This window comes from Danio aesculapii, chromosome 1, assembly GCF_903798145.1.
Source record: "Danio aesculapii chromosome 1, fDanAes4.1, whole genome shotgun sequence".
NCBI lineage: Eukaryota > Metazoa > Chordata > Actinopteri > Cypriniformes > Danionidae > Danio > Danio aesculapii.
Window position 1 is genome coordinate 14,977,888 of NC_079435.1, and position 22,974 is coordinate 15,000,861.

The window sequence follows — 22,974 nt, forward strand, 5'->3', positions numbered from 1 at the left end:
TTTAAATTTCACTACTGAAAGTCCAAACACTGACGACATCCATTGATGGGCAGCTCTACAAGTCCCAAACAAAGCAAACCAGTGGCGAGGAACAAAACATCACCAACTGATGAAAGTGAAGGAAACAAACCTCAAGAAAAACCAGGCTCTATTTGGCACGACCCTTTCTCTTCTTGCCAAACTTCTTGTTGAGCTGAAGTCTAGGCACCAGAGGCTGGAGAACTAGAAGCTATGAGTTTTGAGATCTTAAAGAGCGGGTTAGATTGTAGCGAGACAGAAAGTTGGTTAGATAAACAGGAGCTAGATTAGTTAAACCTTTAAAGGTAAGAAGTGACATTTTATAATCAATACAAAACTTGGGCAGCCAGTGTAAGGCAGCCAGTGTAAGGAGGATAAAATTGGGTTGATATGGTCATATTTTCTAGATCTGGTAAAAACTCTGGCAGCTGCATTTTGTACTAGCTGAAGTTTGTTAGAGGATGCTGGGCAGCCAGCGAACAGAGAATTACAATAATCCAGCCTAGAAGTCATAAAAGCATGAACTAGGTTTTCTGCATCTATAGATAGCATACTTTGTAACTTAGCGATATTTCTCAGATAATTTACTCCGATGTTTTTACCTGCTCGAAATGGTCTTCCGTAAATAGAGCATATAGCAATACATGATTTAGACATTGTAAATATGATTTCCGTTGGAGTGAATGAGGTTAGGTGTAAAATACCCCAAGTCGACTGTAATGTGAAGTGGACGCTGACAACAGGTGAGTGAGGATCCAAACGTAGGGTTTACTATACATTTATGACATTATAAATCAAAAGTATAGCCATAAAACAGGCAGATGGTCAAAAGGCAGACATCAGACAACATAAACAAACCAACAAGGCGAGGCTCAAACACGGCAAGGATAGGAGAACGCATCATAACGCTCACAGTACAGTAAACAAGACTCAGCAATGTGTGAGTTTGAGGTGTATATACAGTCTGTGTAATTAGTCCTGAACAGCTTCAGCTTTGTGTTTGCAATCATGGGGATCTAGGCCAGGTGCGTGAGTGGTGCATGACTGGATATGTAGTTCTTTTACTGGCAGATTTGTAGTTCTCCAGTGGTCTGCAAGGGCTAGATCGCTGGTGACTGTGACATCAAGAGAGAAATGTACTGAGCCCATTTTAATTTTACACAACATGCTTTTATTGTCTAATTAAATGCTAATCATTGATTAGATATGCTCTTCTACAGGCTTCAGTTTAGAGTTTAGAGTGCTTAATTGAGTTGCTATTGTTTTTCTATCAACTCCAACCAGTCAACTGTTCTCCTACTGACATAAAAAGCCTTTTTGCTCTAAAAACTCCTGTTCACGGTTATATTGGCTGGATATATATTTTTCCATAACATGCCATTGGGGGAAGGGGGGGGGGGGGTGAATATACATATATGATTATATTTAAATATATACTTTTTTTTTTAATTCTTTACTGTAAACAAAAATGATTGCAGCCTTAAAATTGAGACTTCTTTCAAAAAATAAAAATGTAAAGAAAAGAGACCAACATGAACCACAATTAAAGACTCACAGTAGGAATTTGTATTTATTTAATTCAATCAGCAAGAAATAAAGAGTAAGACAGAGAGAGAGAGTGCTTTGGAAAGAGAAAGTAGTCAAGGTTATCTGGAAATTTCACAATACACAGTCATTTTGCTGTAGACAATATTTCATTTAAATACATAAATTAGACAGACAACATAGAAGACTCTTAATCCGTCAGTTTCTAACCACAGATTCAGTGTTAATTTAAAATCAATCTTGCATACAGTTTTCTTACAAAGCTTCTTTGAAATGCTGACAGAGCTAGAAATGCTGACAAAATTCTGGAAATCTCTTTTTTTTCTTCCCAAAAAAGGCACATTTCTGAGCATTAAATAAAATAAAGGATCATTTCTGTACATAACAAAAATCGGTGGATGCACAATTAGTGTTCAGGATCAAAGTTAAAAAAAAAGGATACAAGGTGCAAAACAAGCAACCGGACAGAATTAAAACTGAGGATATCGTAAAAGCAATATTGAGATGTGATCCAAAACCTCTCTCTATAAAAACAATTAAAACAATAATAAGACTAGTGCCCTCAGAATTGCTTCCAGTTTTGTATTGCAAGGTTCTCCACTGGAAAACTCCTATTGAATGTCATCACTTATTGAACGTACTGTCAAGTGAATGGAAAAGAAATGCAGGCCTGGCTATTTGTGTAGGTACAGTGTGTCTAGAATCCCTGAGACTCCTAGATTTGGACTAGGAACCAATGACATCTGTGAACTAAACGATCAATCTGCAAGAAGTTCTTTTGGCAGCTTTGCCAGACCACATCTGATCCTGTGAAGAGGGAAAGTACATTCCTACTAGATGATGTACAGGTTCAATACAGTTATCTAGAGCATATCTGACCAAACTAAATACTTGGCACAGGCGAACAAAAAGAAGGCTTGAAAGGGATTGCATTTTTAAAAGCGTAATACTGTGACTAAGGGAGTCAAGTCCAGATTTGTCACAATATTTACAGATATTTTTGGTCAGGAGACTTATTCTACACGATTCTTATTTCCTGCTGAATCTCTCACAAATTGGTTTCATCCCAGGATGGGTCGTTCATACTCTTTAACACTCTCCTGACAACCTTCTCCAGCTCTTTCCTTGCCTTTTGTTCTTCTTCGAGAGTTCGCTTCATCCTCTTGTTGTCCTGATTATTTGAAAGAAGGAAATAACAGTCCGGGTCACGGCACCAGATTTTCACATGCGATCACATTAAGCACAAATCCACATGGACTAACCTGCTTAAGTTCTTGTACCTCATCCCTCAAGGCATAAACTGTATCCACCAAACTCCTGTAATGGACACCCAAACACAATGATCATGAATGACCGCTCAGATGTTGAACGTACATAGTGAAATGTAAATGATGACATAAATGTATAAAGCTCAAACCTTTCTTCGATTACGGTTTGACCATTGCTCTTTGTTTCTTCCACAATGATTTTCTCCTCCTCAGGAAAAAGCATATGTGGTCCAGACTCCTTCCTTGATCCTGAAACAAAGTTTAGCAATGGAAGGTTAATTTGCGAACTGCGAGAAGTGACTGGGATCATTGGGATACTAAACGCAAACAAAAAATTTGACCACTTGAATAAATTAGTTGTTCGGATTCACTAGATTAAATATAGGCTTTATGTCTAATAAAAACTGTAACATTTGTTTTTATAAAGGTCTGATAACAGTTCTTAACAAGAATTGACATTTAGAGCTTTTTTTTCCCTTTCAGAAAATGACAATTGGTTATAATAGCAAATGATTTAATTTGATGTAATTGAAAATCTAGATTATTATTCCAACAAAAATTTATTTTAAATTGATGTTAAAACATTAGTATTGTGTTATATAAGAATGAATATAAACATGTCTGATAACATGGCTCCTTTTTTTGCTCTTTTTTTAATGTAAAAACATTAATTGACTAAACTCTGCGATTGTTAATTAACTTTAACAATAATTAAAAATTTGGCTTAAGTACGTAACTATACATTTTCAAGTTGTCGTGGCATTATTCCCATAGGTATTCATTTTCATTTTGAATTCTTTTTCCCCTTTTAAACATGCCTATATCGTCTAGAATTTTGTCTTTTAATTCTACTAAACCCGAATCATATAGACAAACACTCACCAGCCACTTTATTAGGTACAGCTTAATAGTGCCAGGTTGGACCCACTTTTGCCATCAGAACTGCCTTAATCCTTCATGGCATAGCATCAACAAGGTACTGGAAAATTCCTCAGAAATTTTGCTCCATATTGACATGATAGCATCACGCAGTTGCTGCAGATTTGTCGGCTGCACATCCATGATGCGACTCTCCCGTTCCAATACATCTCAACATGCTCTATTGGATTGAGATCTGGTGACTGTGGAGGCCATCTGAGTACAATGAACTCATTGTCATGCTCAAGAAACCAGTCTGAGATGATTCACGCTTTATGATATGGCACGTTATCGTGCTGGAAGTAGCCATCAGAAGATGGGTACACTGAGGTCATAAAGGCATAAACATGGTCAGCAACAATACTCGGGTAGGCTGTGGCGTTGACAAGATGCTCAATTGATGTGCCCAATGTGTGCCAAGAAAATATCTCCTACACCATCACACCACCACCTGCAGCCTGAACCTGGACCAGGCCGTATCCTGAGCAGCTACTGTGGTGGTCATGGAGGAGTGGAGAACATGAGACTGATTCCTGTGACGCTCCCGAGATAGAAGAGTCTTCGCTGAGGCCAGCTTCCAGCCTCTGTCACTGAGACTGCAGCTCTGCACAAGACGTTTGGCCAGCGGAGAAATTAAAATGGTCGTGCCCAACTGAGTCTGGTTTCTCTCAAGGTTTTTTTCTTCACTTCCGCCATTAGTGAAGTTTTTTTTCCCTCTCCGCTGTCGCCACTGGCTTGCATGGTTCGGGATCTGTAGAGCTGCGCATCGTTGGATTTGCTCTTCAGTATTTGGACTCTCAGTAGTGATTATTAAACCACACTGAACTGAGCTAAACTGAACTGAACTTAAACACTACAAACTGAACTACACTGTTCCAATTTACTATGACCTTTTATGTGAAGCTGCTTTGACACAATCTACATTGTATAAGCGCTATACAAATAAAGGTGAATTGAATTGAATTGAATACAAGGCAGGATAGATCCATGCCTTTTATGTTGTTAATAAAAGGCAGCAGAAATCGAGACTCATCAAACCAGGAACGTTTTTCCAATCTTCTTTTATCCAATTTTGGTAAGCCTGTGTGAATTGTAGCCTCAGTTTCCTACTTTTAGCTGACAGAAGTGGCACTCGATGTGATCCTCTGTTGCTGTAGCCCATCCGCCTCTAGGTTGGACGTGTTGTGTGTTCAGAGATGCTCTTCTTCAGACCTCGGTTGTAACGAGTGGTTTTTGAGTCACTGTTGCCTCTGATCTCTGGCATCAACAAGGCATTTGTGCCCAAAGAACTGCCACTCGCTGGATATTTTCTCTTTTTTGGACCATTCTCTGTAAACCCTAGAGATGGTTGTGCGTGAAAATCCCAGTAGATCAGCAGTTTCTGAAATACTCAGACCAGCCCGTCTGGCATCAACAACCATGCCAAGTTCAAAGTCACTTAAATCACCTTTCTTCCCCATTCAGATGCTCAGTTTGAACTGCAGCTGATCGTCTTGACCATATCTACATGCCGAAATGCATTGAGTTGCTGCCATGTGATTGGCTGATTAGAAATTTGCGGTAACGAGTTGGACAGGTGTACCTTATAAAGTGCCCGGAGAGTGTAATTGTCCCTTTTATAACCTTTTGGATATTACCTTTCATCTAATACGTACCATATTATTTAAACGAAAAGAAAAAGCATTATAGTTTTGATGTGTAAATACGAGCAGCAGCTCTTACGGGACACTGAACCAATTCTGTTAGTGTGAGTTATCCATATACTGTCATAGTCCGAGTCTTCTGATTGGTCAGATGAAGGAAATCCGCTGCTACGGCAACCCACAGCATCCACACACGATTGGTCAACATCAGCCAGCACGTGATTATGCATCAAATCAGTGCCCTGCCATGCTAATTAAGGATGGGGATCAAACCAATCATATGGGGAGAACAGATGGGATGGACCAAACCAGAAGGAGTAAAGCGAGGGAGAGACCAAGATGCCCAAAAAATGAAACAAAAATAAAACAAAAGGAATAACAATGGTGGGACAACGTAAGAGAGAAGTTGGTGAAAAATAAATAAATGAATGAAGGAAGAGAGAGGAAAAGAGACAAAGGTGCATGTTAAAAGAGCAGAAGATATTAAAAGAGTGAACAACAGAGTTTAGTCAGACATTTATACAGCGAATGTCACGATTCAGAAAAGATGCAGTATTTTAAAGACGTAACAGAGAATGTCTGACAGACTTCAGATGACAGATGAAGGTGTTTTGTAGGACTGGAAATATGTCGCAATATTAATGGAAACAGTCATTTTTGTTTAAATATATATTAATATAATCTTAAAGAAATCTATGATAGAGTATTCTAAAATCGTAATATTTTAGCTGAATTTTCAGCATCCTTAAGGTTATTGCACACTGAATCTGAAATTTTCATCCATAATTTTTGCATGTTAAAAAATAAATTCGATTTCACATTGTCAATTGTATTAACACACTGCCTCCAAAACTTTCGTCTGTCATAAAAAACAAACCAACCGGATTCGATTTTTTTTTTTAATTTTTCGCATCTGAAAATGCGCTTTGAGAGATGTTTTGACAGTTCAGAGCCACCATACAAGCGAAAGGCAAAATGCAGAATGCCATCACTTGAGCCACAGATAACTTAATGACGAACACAGTGCATAATATAGGACAGATCATGGCGGACAGTTGAAAACCCCTATGCTGAATTCAGTGACTGGCGTACCTCTCCACTACTGCTGTTGGGGGACGTGTGAGTGTGTCCATACTTTTGACGTACTGCCCATAGATATTATAATAAAAAGCCAGATGCCTCACGGTCCGCTTCTGTCCGTTGCTCCGATGTCAATGCGGCCGCTATCTATTATAATGTCTAGGTACTGCCAGTCTACGTTCTGGATTTGTTTACATACGTAATTGTGTGAAGTATCACAAGCAATGTATGAAAATTCCACTGATTTCCTGAAACGAACTTTGCATTTCGGCATAATCCAGCGCAGCTCTTTGATGAGCTGAACTCTCCTTCCTCTCTAAGCAGTATTGGATGAACAAAACGTAGCATAATCCTCTTTCTGTTTGTACTTTGGAAAAGAGAAGAACAAAGTATCGCTGCTTGAAGTGACTCCGAAATGTTTTGCTTTTTTTTTTTGGGATGGATTAATTAATACGCATTGAACTCAGTGTGCAAGGTTTTGGTGTGTGACGAATTTTTCGGATTTGAATACCAAAAAAACGCATAAAAATTTCGGACGTCAGTGTGCAAAGACCTTTACTCTGGTTTTACTGACCCCAAACGTTTGAACAGTATTTTGTTTTTGAGAAAACTACAATTAAAATGTGACTATATTGACAATATAAGTCATATAAATAAGTCATATAGAGTCATATAGAGTTCAGATGCAAAACCCTCTGAATACATCAGACCTCTTTTCTTGTAAATGAGCATTTTCTATCATGGTCCTTTAATTAGGCTCAGAAGTTTTATTTTATATGTAATGAAAAGGTTATTATGTAGTAAATAAAATACCTTTTTTCATAAATGTCATTTTAGACAATTCTTTGTTTTTAACAAATTTGATTTTCTTTTGCATCAAAACCAGCTAAATCCACATCTGCTTTTTATGCAAAACCCTCTAAATCCACCTATCGGGACAAGACAAAGACAGGATAAAAATTACTAAAGAGAACATAACACATTACACAAACCACCTAAAATTAAAAATACATCTGTCAAGTAAGTGGCGGTTCATTCCGCTGTTGTAAACCAGGGAAAAAGCATAAGGAAAATGAATGAATTAAATCTGTCAAGTAAGTGCATTAATCAATAACATTAAAACTGACATTAACTAAATCTTAACAATCAGTTGTCATTTCTGATATTTGGGATTTAGATTTAATGCAAGTAGAGCAATGTAAACTAAGCTAATTGTAAACTAAGCTTGGTAAATTCAAATATTGTAGTTTAAAACAATCTATTGTAGTACAATAAAACAATCAATAATTATGCATTATCCATTAATATAAAAGGCTTATCAGACGTTTAGGTAATAAGAAGTAGGCTAATATAAATGTATAGTTTTATACATTTTATTTATCTTTTAAAAATAGCTTACATTAGCAGATAAATCACAAGGTCTACTGGGCAAAAAGGGGATGTCCCTCAGACAATTTTAGAAGCTTTCATTCAATCATTCTAACCATACTGAAGGTCTTGGTCTCTTTTTCGTCTCTTGTTTATTCTCATAGCATCCATGTGGGATAAAAGAACAGCTTCTTAACTCTGTCTTTCGTGAAACCGTGTTGCTGTTTAATGTATAGTAAATCGGACTCATTCAAAGTAGCATCGCTGCGCAAACAAACGTTATGAATGCATATTACACTTCTGACTGTACAGTACATTGTGTTTCCTTTTTCTTATAATACAGAGTTTTTAGGTAAGGCACGTTTTAATTTACCATTCACTGACAGTCGGACAGGCTCATCCAGTTCATCAAACTCCATCTTTTAAAATCGAAATCGAAAGTGTAATAAAACAGTCTCGTCATAAAAGCCGGCATATCAGCGCGCCGTTAGATTGAAAACATATGATTTGATTCGCGCCTTCTGATTGGTTCTCAGGATATAGCGGCTTTTGCTGTCAAAGGCAAGTGGCGTTTAGCAGCTTTTGCCACAAACTGTTATTTCTGAATGCGCTGGCGCTGGGATTTATATGATTTGAAGCAAATCTATTTGCTGATGGTGTAATACATGCCTAAAGCATTAACTCAATGTCATTATCCCATTTTTGGCTGAAGTGGCGTTTAGTGGCTTTTGCATCTAAACTCTTCATATATATATACACATTCTTCTAACTTGGAGCATTCACAAATCCCCTTCAAGTAATCTGTGCAGACTAAAGTGAGATTTTTTCAAGCATACAAATATGTGTACATACTTGAGTTGAGTGTTTGGCGTGTTTTAGCACTTGTACAGTAAGCTTCAATCACTTTCAGGATCTGAGCATCCTCCTCCAGAGCTGCAGTGCCTGATGGGAAACAAGAGCAGAGCTTACAATTGTAAAATTGGTTTTTATCGTGTCATTATTGTAAAGAGCCAACAAGGTTTTCTAACAAACAATAATAAACAATAAACCACTCATATGGAAAGAATGGATGGACCAAACCAAGAGGAGTAATGTGAGGGAGAGCCAAAGATGCTCAAAAGAATGAGTTAAAAAGAAATAAATATAGACAATGGTGGGACAACATAAGAGAGAAGTTGGTGTAAAATAAAAGAATGAAGGAAGAGAGAGAGAGAGAGAGGAAAAAAGCTTCAAACAATAATAAATGCATGACAACCTGATGTGAAAACCAACAAAGCTTTAACAAAACAATCATTTTGTAATGTGTCATACTTTTTCTCACAGCAAATTCCTCGTCAGAAGGTTTCCTCTCAGGTTTTCGTTTGGGCAGAAGCTTTTTCATATTTTTGGGACTTTTACTGAGATCCTGAAAGAAATTTGAATCAGAAAATTAAACAAAATATTTGCTTAGATTAATTAATACTTAGCTAATGAGCAAATTGTTACATTGATGAATCCAAATTAAGCTGTTTCCCTCCAAAGATGCGAATTAAATGTATGCGCAAAATTGGATTATCGCATAAAAGACGTGCGAATAAAGCAGCATTTCCATCCAATGAGTCAAAGAGAACAATATCGTCACTTCCTGATTATCTGCCACCAAATATTAAAAGTAAAAACAGAATTTACTGCGGTAGGAGAAACTGCGGGAATCTTTATTTAATAAATTATAACGCAATGAATGCGTTGTGGTGTTAGAAGGTGTGAGACGTGGAGCACAGACACTCTTAACAATTCTGGAGGTAATTAATAATAAAATAACACTAATACTGAAACGGTTAAGGCATTTTAGAATGACCAAAACAACATTTCAGATGTTTTACAATGCGCTCAGCCTGCTGGTTTGTCTAATCACAGACATTTTTACCGTCACATGATGTTATAACAAACTCACATGACTTTTATAATGTGCATACTAGAATTTGTTCAGTAAAAAATCTGAAAATTAGACAAAATATTTGCTTATTAAATAATAATTAGCCAATGAATAGTTACATATATGAATTACTATCCACAAACAGGATTATAGCAAAATGTAAAAAGGTCAGTTTACCCAATGAAAATGTGCTGTTTTAAAAATTTATAATGTTTATTTTGCTAGCGCACATTGTTATTCTTTGCTGAACAATGAATCTGTGCAAGTTAAACCACTGAAAATATTTTTTTTTGTTTTAGTCTGACCGTTAGCTTCTGCATTTGTCATGGCGTTCATTCTTTGTTGACGTCAGTTTAACCACAATATTTTTAATCTTGCCCCTCCTACCGTTAGTTTGCTATGAGCGAATGATGTGCAAAATGAAAGCCCCGCCCCTACTCAATATTCCGTTTCAGTTGGAAGTACATCAAAATACTGAAATAAACGTTTCAGCAACTTCAGGGTCGTGCAGACTTAAATTTACTTCTCAGGCCATCAAGATCATAATTTATCTGTAGTTCTCGAAAAACTTTAGTGTATTCGCAAGTCTAGAGCTTGAGTTAGTAATGCATAATCACGCTTATGAGCTAACAGCGCCATTCCATGAGTATGCTTGTGCCCACACATACTTTGCAATGTTATGCAACAAAATGAGCCTGTTGTGAACATGCTCAGAACCATTTGGAGATACAGGTATTCATTTTGTTCTGCCTGTATGCGTTTTTTGACTGTGAAAATGACTTGCATTATACTCATCAGCAAGGACTAACAATTCAGCAAAAAATCTTCCATTAATGTTTTACTAAAGAAGGTCACCTGCATCTTGAATGGTCTGTTGTTGAGTAAATGAACAGCAAATTTACATTTTTTTGGGTGAACCGTCCTTTTAAGAATCTCATTAACAGTAGGGCTGTGCAATATAACGATACTGTATATATCATATGGACAAAATAAGTCATCTATTGTTTCAATTTATGCTCTAGCGTTTATTTTGAAGTTTCACAATATTCATTGTTAATGCTAATACTTTTTTCATAATTAATATGAGCAAAATATTACATATGAGTGTGGCAATAAAGTTGTGTTAATATTTAGCATTTTATGTTTTTATTTTGTTATTTTATTTTAGACTATTAATTTGTTTGCTTTTTTTAAGTGTTTAATATTTTATTAATATTAATAGCTCTATATTTTTGATTAAACATTTGCAGTTTGAAATAGAGTAATATATAATCACATATAAATGAGTAGATTTCTGAGCATATACTTTAAATTGTAAAAAAAAAGATTTTGTCCGGTTTAAAGTGACATTTAAAGACTTAACTAGGTTAATTAGGCAAGTTAGGGTATTTAGGCAAGTTTTTGTGTAATGACGGTTTGTTCGGTAGACTATTGAAAATAAACTTGCTTAAGGAGGCTAATAATATTGACCTTAAAATGGTTTTTAAGTAAAAAAAAAATAAGAAAGAAAAACTGCTTTTATTCTAGCCGAAATAAAACAAATAAAACTTTTTCAAGAAGAAAAAATATTAAAGGAAATATCTGAAAAAGAATAAAAATTCACTGGAGGGCTAATCATTTTGACTTAACGGTATGTATGTGTATGTATGTATATATATATATATATATATATATATATATATATATATATATATATATATGTATATATGTATATATATATATATATATATATATATAAATAATTTTTTATTTTTTATTTTTTTTATATAAATAGATAAATTAATTGAATTTACAGAAATTATATATTTTTTGTGATATATATCGATATATAATCAACAGGTAACAGGACACAGTTGAATACCTCTTTGTAACACAAAGCAGCGGAGGGTTTGAGAGGTGGTGCAGGTCGCAGACAGCTGAGACTCCAGGGCTTCTGGGTTTTGGGGGGTTCGAGGGGCCCCCACATCATCCCGCTTTGAGGAGTTCCAAGTGAAGAGAGGTGAGGAAGAGTGTGGTAGACTGGAGATCCACTCACTCCTCGACTTTCCGAGTGTCTGGACGGAGTGAGCGGGTGAGAGGGCAGCTGAACGAGGACGAGAAAGCCAGGTTAGAGACCAGGTGAATATAACTTAACTTTAACACAAAGATACGTCATTAAAGTGTCTGGTAAGACATTTTTAATACTTTTATTCAGGAAGGCTACATTAAAAGTGAAGATAAAGATGAGGATCACAAGTTAGCCAAATTCATTTAAAATCTTTTTACTTTACGATTACTTTTAGATATATTAAAATGTTGTATCATCACTTCTTTTATTCTTTTATCTGCTACATCCGACCGATTACACTATTAGTCTGACAGATCGCACCATTTGTGGATATGTTTCTTTTTTTATTCCTTTCAAAGTCGTTTTAACATTTTAAATATGCATTTATCATTTTAATTCTTTGTTGTTTCCACTTTTTATGCTTATTGTGTACTGCAGTTATTTAAATATCAATTCTATATCTCTTATTGTGTGATTCTATATCTTTTAATCTACTTTTTTATTTTTAAAGCACTTCAAATTACCATTGTGTATACGTGCCAGTATGTTTTAATAAATTCAGGTCAGAGTAAGTCTTATTTTACACCAATCTGTTGGTTATGCAGAATATGATGATGAAGCACAAATTCACCCGTTTTCAGATTGTATTCATAAAGTTACTTAAAACATTAAGCACTTGAACTTAATATGCTATGAATATATAATGGGAATAAAATACACTTAACATTTTCTTTTTCTTCAGTAATATATTAATTTAAGGGGTGGCACGGTGGCTCAGCGGTCAGCACTGCCGCCTCACAGCAATAAGGTAGCTGGTTCGAGTTCCAGCTGGGTCAATTGGCATTTCTGTGTGGAGTTTGTATGTTCTCCCCGTGTTGGGGAGTGCGGGTGCTCCGATTTCCCCCACAGTCCAAAGACATGCGCTATAGAGGATTTGAATAAACTAAATTGGCCATAATGTATGTGTGTGCATGTGAGATTGTATGAGTGATTCCCAGTACTGGGTTGCAGCTGGAAGGTTATCCGCTGTGTAAAGCATATGCTGAATAAGTTGGCAGTTCATTCCGCTGTGATGACTCCAAATAAATAAGAGGACTAAGCTGAAGGAAAATGAATGAATAATTATTAATTTTAAGAAGTGTTTCTCACTGTATGGCAGGGCACACTCTGTGGTTTCAAGCTGCTGGTTGAAATGCGTTTGGTCTGCCGGTGGAGATGATCCACCCAGTCCTGAAGATCTTGCTGATTATTACAGATCACCTGGATCCGCTCGATCATATTTCCTGCACACAAGCATTATTACTGCTCCAGCACATCCATTTCCAGCAAAAACAGCACACAACAAATAAAAACAACTGGCTGGAAAACTCACCAGATATTTCGAAAGCATGTTTTGTGCCGTCACTGTCCTCTGTTTTATTCACAGACATTCCGGTCAGAGGAAGCTTCCCCTGTGTACATAAATCAACCAATGAGCTGTCTGCTTGTTCCTTAAATTACACTATTTTGCAACACCTTTATTAGTTGCTTTAATTTTACAGTACTTAACATGTACTTATCCCCAAAAAGTACCTGGTAAATACATGAGTTAAACTGAATCAATGTGTAGGTTTGGGGATAACACCTAGTTATTACCCAGTTTAAGTAACAGCTATGATAAGTACATAACATACAACTTTTATTGGTTGACCAAAACTGAACAAAACTTCTACAGAATTGATTCATCTCAAATTAACATTAAACTCAATATTTACTAATAGATAATAATACAAAATCATTAAACTTTAAAGTTTTTATTAATTAAGAATTATAATAGTGTTGTTGTGTTACTAGTTTAATATTTTGCTGAATATGCAAGTTTTTAATTTGTTCAATGAATGAAATCGTGCACGCCATAATAATATTATAAATAATATTACCAATAGTTAGGCCTGTCACAATAATCAATATCGCACAACACATGGACATGACCTCAATCATTTTTGGTGATGTAATATACATCACCCATACATAAAAACCAATTCTAGGCACATTTTATCTGATAGTACAACCTCTCTTTCTCTACTGGCGCTGTCATTGTCATTATGGTTAAAAACACTGTAGTATTTATTATAAATTACTATAGTATATTTTCATGTGGGTGTATGACAATTAAAAACAGATCTGGTAGCAGATATCGCAGCCTCTAAAACTTTTTACCTTGCACTTTTTTGTTAACATTTATTATTATTTATTTATTTACGATATGCGTTTTCACACTCTGATTCCAATGCCTAATTATTAAATAGTAAAAATGACTATAATTAAATAAAATAATCTTAAGAATAAAATATGACGTGTTCTATACGATGTTACATATTGAGTAGCATAAAATGGTCTTAAAAAGACAATTATATTGTTTATTGCAATATATTTTGTTGTAATATATTATACGTCAAAAAACAGATATCGTGACAGGCCTAATAATAGTCAACATCCTAACTGTTTTAATGTCAAACACAATAATAATACTGTTAAACATTCAAAATGTACAGTATGTGCAAGCAGCATCTATATAAACAGATTTATAAATATAAATTTAAATAGCAGAATCATAATGGTTAACATGAACTGATTTCTGCAATTAATAAAAATATCTTAATATCATGAACACTGATTACATAAAACAGAATGATTATTTTTATCATTTTATTACACCACAAAAACGTACCAAAACAAATCAATAAATAATAAGAATAACATTTGAAGAATTGACAGAAATATAATTCCTGGCTTCAAAGATCAGAAAAAATGGTACGAGACCGCTGCTGTACTACATTTAGTTTGCTTGTTTGTGTATTAATTGTCAATTAGCAACTTGTGGCTATTAATGACAAGATCAATCTAGATAAAAACATTTTACATAATAACAACTTCAGGTAACCCTTTAGTTTAAGTAACAACTCGCACTATTAACTACTGGCTTATTACCTGCTGATTATTAGGATAATAACTCTTTATTAGCACTTATAAAATATGATTGGTAACACTAGTAACAATGCACACTATTAACTACTGGCTTATTACCTGTCTATTAATAAGATATTAACTGTTTATTAGCACTTATAAAGTATGACCTTATTTTACATCTATAATCCTAACCAATACCTAAACCCAACGAAAACCTTACTAGCATTTCATAAGCAGCTAATTAGTAGTTTATTCAACTAAAAAGCTTAAAGAATGATTTGTTAATGGGAACTGTTACCTAAAATAAAGTGTGACCATATGATATTATTTTATTTCCCTAATCCTACAAAATACATAATCCCAACGAGAAACTAACCTTACTAACTATTAATAAGCAGCTAATCCTGTGTACTTACATTTAAATTAATAACTTAAATTTAGAAATGACACAGTTGACCCATCCCTTACCTTAACCCAACATTTAACCTACCCATACCCCCCAGAACTGTGCCTTACCTTACCTGTATCCCACTTCAAGAGCACCAGAAGTGCTGTGCAATACTATAGGAAAACAGTAAGTCTATTGCACATATTTTCTGATGCAAGTGCATAGTAAAGGTCACTTAATATAAAGTGGAACCCATTTGTTTTACAATAAAAAACATTAGATATGACTTTTCAGTTTGATATATGATAAATACTTTTATTTTGCTGCACTACAAATGAAAGAGTGGTTTACCTGATAGATGAAGCCGCTCATGCGAGGACTGGCAGACAGCATGAGCAGAATGTGAGGAAACAGCAGCAGGTATCGCTCGTTTTTCTCCTGAGAAAGCAGAAGACCATTTTACAAGCAAGATTTCATTTCGACTTCACCACTTTTTAGTATGTAGTCGAGTTTGTTATTAAATGACGCCACTCACCTCGGCGCCGTGGTTTTGGATGATGACTTGAGACATGAAGAGGACGGAGCCCAAGGTCTTAATGCCTTCCCCTTCCCAGCCGCGAATGGACTCCATCAGGATCTGCAGCTCAAGCTCCTTTCTCTTCCTCACTTCCTGACACTGAGACTGAAGACACAACAACAACACACATTTGCAACATTTCACACATCATCTTTACAAACTAGAGAGAACCAATGATGGTAATACTCACCGAGAGATTTTTAAATAATGACATGCTCTTCTGAATGTCTGGATAATCAGGATGAAGTGGCTGTGGGAAATAAACGAAGAATGCGAGTTAACATCGCATACTTAATTATTTTAGAGATTATTATTCATTCATTCAAATTATCATTGATTACACAGCGCTTGTGGTCATGTAAAAATTAAAAGGTAACACTTTATTTTAATGGTCCATTTGAGTATTAGTAGACTGTCTGCTTAATATCTGTTGATACTGCTCTTTCAACAGACATTTAACTGACTATAAGAAACTTTGCAAGTACATGTCAACTTAGGCCCAATTCTATTTTTTTTTGTACCCCAACCCCTTCACCTTCCCCTTGGCCCTTAAAACCGAGGGTTAAGGGGAAGGGTTTCAAAATTTACCCCTAAGAATTGGGACAGCACATGCACACGTCATCTTAGGTCATCGCGATCTCTTGCTTCATATTAAATCAGACGATCATGACTGCTGTAGTTATTCCAGTAGCAATATTTTTTAGTATTATATATTAGGTATTTTAGTATTATAATATATTATGTTATCATAACGAACTAATGTAGCAATAACATCGTAATACTGTGCATTTACACAGTGGCTATATTCATCTATGTAAACACACAAAAACAGCATAAACATTATAGCAGACACTGTAAAAAGCCCATTCCCAGCCACTAGACTTTTCTGACAGGGTATTCGAGTGTCAGAATATTGTGGAACTGCTATACAGGAGTGGATAATAGATGGCAAAATTTAGCGGTTTTTATTTTAGCAGGGTTTTTTTTTAAGCATGACGGTAAAAGTCGAAAATATGAACGTGGTTATGAATATATTAAAACATGTGCTTGTTTGTTGCAAAAATTTGTAATAATGATAAAACAAAATACTAATTCGTGGATCTCCTTACTTCCGGGTTCAGCAATACTGTCGTATTCTGGAAAACTTTCTTAACCCTTGGTTTCGAGTGTGGTCCTGAAAAATCTTTGTCCAAAGAGGTATTCACCCGTTCCCCTTAGCCCTTGGCCTTCAAGCTAAAGACAATTTGGACACCCCTACCCCTTGACGAGAACGCGCAAAACGAGGGGTAGGGGAAAAGGAAAGGGCTAGAATTGGGATTGGGCCTTACACTAACCCTAACCCCAACCTAACAATCTACTTATAATCTAATGAGAATTAGTTGGCATGTAGATGCAATATAACTTAAATTCAACAAACAAACCATCCAAATAAAGTGTGTTCTAAATTAAATGAAAAATCAAAAGTCAAATGTTGATAAATTAATCATTCAATTAATTAAAGAGAGAGGATTTAAAAAAAATTAAATTAAATTATGCTCGTGCTTTGTTCTCCAAAGAAAAAAAATCTGAAAAAAGAAATTAAAATTTAGAGACTATTATACAAATGATTAGACCGTCACTGATTATTCGATTCTTAAACTGATGCTTAAAAGGCTGACAGCACTTGTGCTCATGTAAAAACACTGTCTTTTAAGCTCAGCTTGATTTTTGCCCATCAATCTGATTTCAGCTTCTTAATTTGCATTCAGTCAGCGTTTAGCAGGCGTATTATATGAGGCACGGAGAGTATTTCTAGTTAGGAGAAAATTACATGCATCAGACTTTCTTTCTTGTGTCAATGAACTATAAGAAAAAACTGTCACATTTTTTACTGAGTAGTAATATTAATTATTGCATGCACTTACTATATAATAAGGGTTAGAATGTGTTAGGGTTTAGTTGCATGTAATGATGCATAATTAAATGTAATTGTTACATATGTTACATGCACTTGCTGTAGTAAAGACTCCTTAAAATTAAGTGTTACAGAAAATTGCATGGAAATTGTTACAGTGTTGCATGGAAATACATTTATTTCAATAAAATGATGTTTTGAAGTTCTCAGAGAATTGGTCAAACATTAAACTACATTCAGCAAGAACCAGTGATCAATAGTAACAGCAAAGGAATTTACAAAGATTTAAATTGATTTAAGTTTTTAATTTGTTCTCTAGATTTGTTCTACTCCCCCCCCAAAATCTGAAAATTGTATCACAGTCAATACAAATGAGTAAGCAAACAAATAAAAAGCATGACTGTATGTAACTAACACTAACAAATGTTTTTCGATGTGGTACTGAAGAATGGAGCTAATGATGCTGAAAACCCAGCTTTGACTTCATAGGAATACATTTCATTTTAAAATATATTTTTAAAACATAACCATTCTTTTCAACTGCAATACTAAAGCTGTGTCTCATTTCAGAGGCCGCATCCTCCAAATGATACAGATTTCAAAGGCGAGTCCTTCGAAGTCCACACAGGCCGAAGCGGTCTTTTTGAAATGAGACGATCTAGCCTACAGAGGACAGATCTCATCACCTAACAACCGTAAAAGCTGCTGTTATTAAGCAGTAATAAAATTTGTAATTACTTTTTTTTCAAAGTGATTTTAAAACTTATTGTAAGCGATCTAAAGGCAAAACAAGGTTTATAAAAGCTGGAAATATAATTTCTTTGACCCATACATGTACACATAAACATGTAAACCGTCTATAAAATCATTCTTTCGTAGAACATGTCATACTTTTGTTATTTTTAACATGTGTATAGATATCCACGTAAAATAAACCTAATTCATACATATAAACCAGAGTTTTCTTTTAAAAACGTCCTGCCATTACTTGCTGCAGCTTTGAAGTGCATCACATGCAGATGGCAAAATTCGGAACCTCCATCAGATAATGCTTGGATTCAAAAAGTGTGGGAACTGTATCAAATGGAACAAATGACATATGCATTGCGACTTCAAAAAACTTTTTTCCTTAAGAGATGGTCTCCTGTCATGCATCTAATTCTTCAATAATGAACCATACTGAACTGAGTGAAGTATCGGAGAACAAGGCCACTTTTTTCTTCACTTTATCTTTTTATTTTTTTTTATTATTATAATTTTTTTAGAATTATTATTGTTTTATAAAATATGTCCTCGCTTTTATATGTCCTAAGGATGCTTTTTGTTATGTACATGTATTTACAGCAATTTTGGTAGCTAGAAATTGATGGTCTAACATGCAAAAAAACTGTTACACTTTTTTGTACTCCATGCTGTGTTGTATTCTCTAATAAAAATAAGTAAAAAAAAAAAAAAAAAAAGTCCTGCCATTATCAGCGCACAATGAATCTTGGGACATCGGAGGCCGAGAAGGATCCACCGGTTGTGTCCTTCATTACCTGGGAAACGAAGGACGCATTTGAAGGCTGCGTTTAAAGAAGCCTTCGATTTTTTTTTTAAATGAGACAGACTTCATCACGCCGCGATGACGCAGCGTACTACGAATGCATCCTTTGGAGGATGCAGCCTCTGAAATGAGACATCTTATTTTACAATAGTACCATTTTATTGTATCATGACCAAATAATTACAGCCAAATAATTAGCCGGTCAGATCACATGATTTTTATTGTCAGTTATGAAAGTCACTATGCCAGATTATGCGATTTTGTCTTGATAAAATCTTGACTTGTCGTGGGTAACAAATGTGTCAGACTACACGAGTGTCATTCAACAACATACAGTATAAAAGCAGTCAGTAACAGACTTCAGTACCTCCATGTGGCGCTCCATCTCCTTCAGTAGTGTAGGGTATTTCTCCAGCCTCAGGAAGGGTTTGCTCAGGCCCGTGGTGAGTGTGAGGATTCCAGGTGTGTTTGCTCCTTTACTTTCCATAAACTCTCCTAATTCCTCACTGAAACATACAATCATGCACATTAACAGGCAATGATTTAAATCAGCTCTATATACCCTCCTGAATTATAAGCCCTCCTGTATATATGTCCCCCCAATTTCTGTTTAACGAAGAGAAGATTTTTTTTCAACACATTTCTAAACATAATAGTTTTAATTACTCATTTCTAGTAACTGATTTATTTTGTCTTTGCCATGATGACAGTACATAATATTTCTCAATATTTTTCAAGACACTTCTATACAGGTTAAAGTGACATTTAAAGGCTTAACTAGGTTAATCAGGCAAGTTAGGGTAATTAGGCAAATCACTGTATAATGATGGTTTGCTCTGGACAATCTAAAAAAATATATTGCTTAAGGGGGCTAATAATATTGACCTTAAAATGGTTTTAAAAAATGAAAAAACTAAATAAATAAGACTTTCTCCAAAAGAAAAAAATATTATAGGAAATACTATGAAAATGTCCTTGCTCTGTTAAACATCATTTGGGAAATATTTGATAAAGAATCAAAAATTCACAGGAGGGCTAATAATTCTGACTTCAACTGTAAATGATGTGTCAGAGTTGCTTGTGGACATTACTCATGTTGTACACACCTGTGCTGTGTGAGAACATTAACTGCGGACGGATGGTTGGAGCAGTAGGTCACATACAGACTCCTCATCTGAGTAAGGAGGGACAGAAAGAAGCCTCCTATTCTCTGTTGACTGTCTGAAACTCTGCACACAACACACAGAGTTTCGTTCACAAATGATACATGTTAACTGGAGCTAAAATTAATATCCACATTTTCCACTCTTTTCAGAAATTAAATTCCGTTAAACTATGATCCATTAGCAAAAATGGATTTACTTTGAACACAAAATTTAAGCATTTTCAAAAGCTAGGTAGGTTGTAGTTGGTATAATTCAGCATTAATACATTTGTACAACACACTAACAGCAATATTAGAGATGTTTACATGTACATCTATGTATTGTGTATGTACAGTGCTCAACATATATGATTCCACTCTTACAAATCTCTCAATATTTTAAGTCAGTTTGACTGATGTACTCGAAAAGCATTTGATTCAAATAAAATTTTTTAAAGCATTTAAAACCGTGTAGTATAATGAAAAAAATACTAGGTTAAAGATCAAATGTCATTCACATACAGCACAATGCATTATCAGTAACCGCCAGCAGATGTCACTGTTGACTAAACGCAAGAACAGGATGAGGACGCTTACTTGACGTTTTCCTCGAGTGAATGTACCAGTGTCTGTTGAAAAGAGCTGATCTCCTCTAGATTTCCCATGATGTGACTGATATCCGACACGCTGAGCCTAAAAACAACAACAACAGACGGACTGAGAAGCGCACAAGCATCAGCTCTGGGTATGCTGAATTGTGAGCTTGTTTTCTTACCTGTCGGTGGGCTGTAATGCTCTCAGATACATGGAGAGGAGGTTCTGGAGCTCTTTACAATATTCCGTCTCCGTTTGAAGAATATTCTGAACCACCTGTGTGTATTTGATAAATAGAATAAGCAACAGTTACTGATTTACAATAACTTTGATCATTTTTGAGTTTTGTATATAGTGTTCAATAGGGCTGCACGATATTGGAAAAAAAACTCACATTGCGATAGTATTTTTCTACGATATTGAGTATAAATTCAAATAAATTGGTCTATTTGGAAAGAATTCATAATTTTAGATACATTGGGATGGTTTTAAAAAGGAGAGCATCTGCAAAAAAATATAAGCTAATCGCAAACATTGATAATACAGTAGAGCAATGATACTGTACAAATCAAAAGCACAGTGCTTCATGGATTTCTGGATGCCTACACTGTAAAAAAATACGATCCATTAGTCCTGACAGCATATGTTTGTAGGTCATTGTAATTTATCAAATAAAGTTAATCATGTTTTAACTTAATTTTATAAGATACGCAAGCTGATTCAAGTCTGTTTAACATAATATTAGTTTAATGGACTCATTAGATTGATTTGATTCAACTTAAAAATTTAAGGCAAGCAGGATTTTTTTACAGTGCAGCAATATTCAGAGACAAATTTAATCATGAAATGTAAAATAACACTGTATAGTCACATAAATACAGTTTATCTTTCTTAAAGTTAGAAACGTAATTTCTTATGCCTGAATAGTTTAAACTGACTTTAAAGGGTCACAAAACACCAAAACCCATTTTTGAGATGTTGACAGTCATATTTGTCTCCCACATTTGTATTTCACTAAAAAGTGAAAAATTGTTGTTTTTTTACATTATTTTGAGCAAATTCGTTCTTCCAGTTTGACAAGAAATTTTGAAGCAACATCACGGCCATGAGATCCTTGTGTCAAATCCAGAGTGGAGACTGGATGTCTGTACCAGCGGGTACAACTTGATGTCTTTAAATTTTCAGCATTAATTCATGAGAAAGACTTTGTTCGAACCAATCAGAGCGCTCTATTGTGTATGAGGCGCAACTTCATTAATATGTATGATACAGCTTCGAAGATTGTTTTTACCTGTTATAGTGTTCAAACGGCAGAGAGACGCCACGTTGTGTTGCCAACCGTAATTATAACAAGTGGAAGAAGAAGAATTGTTTGGAGACATGGGTCGCCAGTGTTGCGTTAATAAATGTGCCGCAGCGAAGGTATGGTTTCCATTTCCCCGCTATGAGAGCGCAGCTGGACGTGTGGATTACAGTGTTCTGCTAACACGCAACATAAATTTGCTTGTAAGGAACATTTTTGACCCGAGAACTTTTTTTAGCATCTGGAAATGGTGAAATCCGGATAAGCCGCTCGTCTTCTTTTTAAAAAGACGCAGTTCCAGTTGGTGTTGATTGTCCTGTCTCTACAGATTTGGTAAGTGTGCGATCAATGTCTTTATTTATGTTTCTTCAGATGGCAAAGTAAGTTTGTATCGTCAGCAGTACTCTCTCAGTTTTTAAAGTAATACCTTAGTCAAAATGATTTAGTTACTAAGTTCACAATATGTTAATCACTACAATATTATGGGCTGAAAGATCCTATGTAAATGCTGCTCGCCGAATGTAAACATGTAAACACCTTAATCTAGTACTGTCGTGTAGGATTTTCGCCGTATTTTGTGACAGGATAGTATATACACACACGGCTGTGTTTCTGTGGGGTTTTTTTTTCTCCCATACAGCATTCGGTATCAAAAATTCATTAAAACAACACTCCTCCAGCAGTTCCTCGCATCCAATATCTCGTTTGTCATTGGGGGCATGCATGAAATGTTCCTGAATGAAAGTGCCAAACTGCAGAAGAATGAAACACCCGAAA

At 35.2% G+C, this 22,974-nt stretch overlaps 1 protein-coding gene across 3 annotated transcripts in view; it reads right to left on the reverse strand.

Moving 5' to 3' along the window:
* Positions 1-1,561: 1,561 nt before the first annotated feature.
* Positions 1,562-22,974, reverse strand: part of arhgef7b (Rho guanine nucleotide exchange factor (GEF) 7b) — a 52,938-nt gene continuing 31,525 nt past the window's right edge. For 2 of the 3 annotated variants that reach the window (XM_056456657.1, XM_056456658.1), the window contains exons 7-21: positions 21,076-21,170; positions 20,898-20,993; positions 20,263-20,385; positions 19,524-19,662; positions 15,907-15,966; positions 15,675-15,821; positions 15,491-15,577; positions 13,175-13,253; positions 12,952-13,085; positions 11,617-11,838; positions 9,152-9,245; positions 8,693-8,782; positions 2,981-3,080; positions 2,826-2,880; positions 1,562-2,734 (exon numbers count right to left, since the gene is read on the reverse strand). In XM_056456657.1, coding sequence (XP_056312632.1) covers positions 2,612-2,734; positions 2,826-2,880; positions 2,981-3,080; positions 8,693-8,782; positions 9,152-9,245; positions 11,617-11,838; positions 12,952-13,085; positions 13,175-13,253; positions 15,491-15,577; positions 15,675-15,821; positions 15,907-15,966; positions 19,524-19,662; positions 20,263-20,385; positions 20,898-20,993; positions 21,076-21,170 — 1,644 coding nt within the window. In that variant the 3' untranslated portion in view covers positions 1,562-2,611. Of the gene's footprint in view, positions 2,735-2,825; positions 2,881-2,980; positions 3,081-5,471; positions 5,643-8,692; positions 8,783-9,151; positions 9,246-11,616; positions 11,839-12,951; positions 13,086-13,174; positions 13,254-15,490; positions 15,578-15,674; positions 15,822-15,906; positions 15,967-19,523; positions 19,663-20,262; positions 20,386-20,897; positions 20,994-21,075; positions 21,171-22,974 lie in introns of all 3 variants that reach the window. The other variant, XM_056456659.1, reaches the window with a different exon arrangement.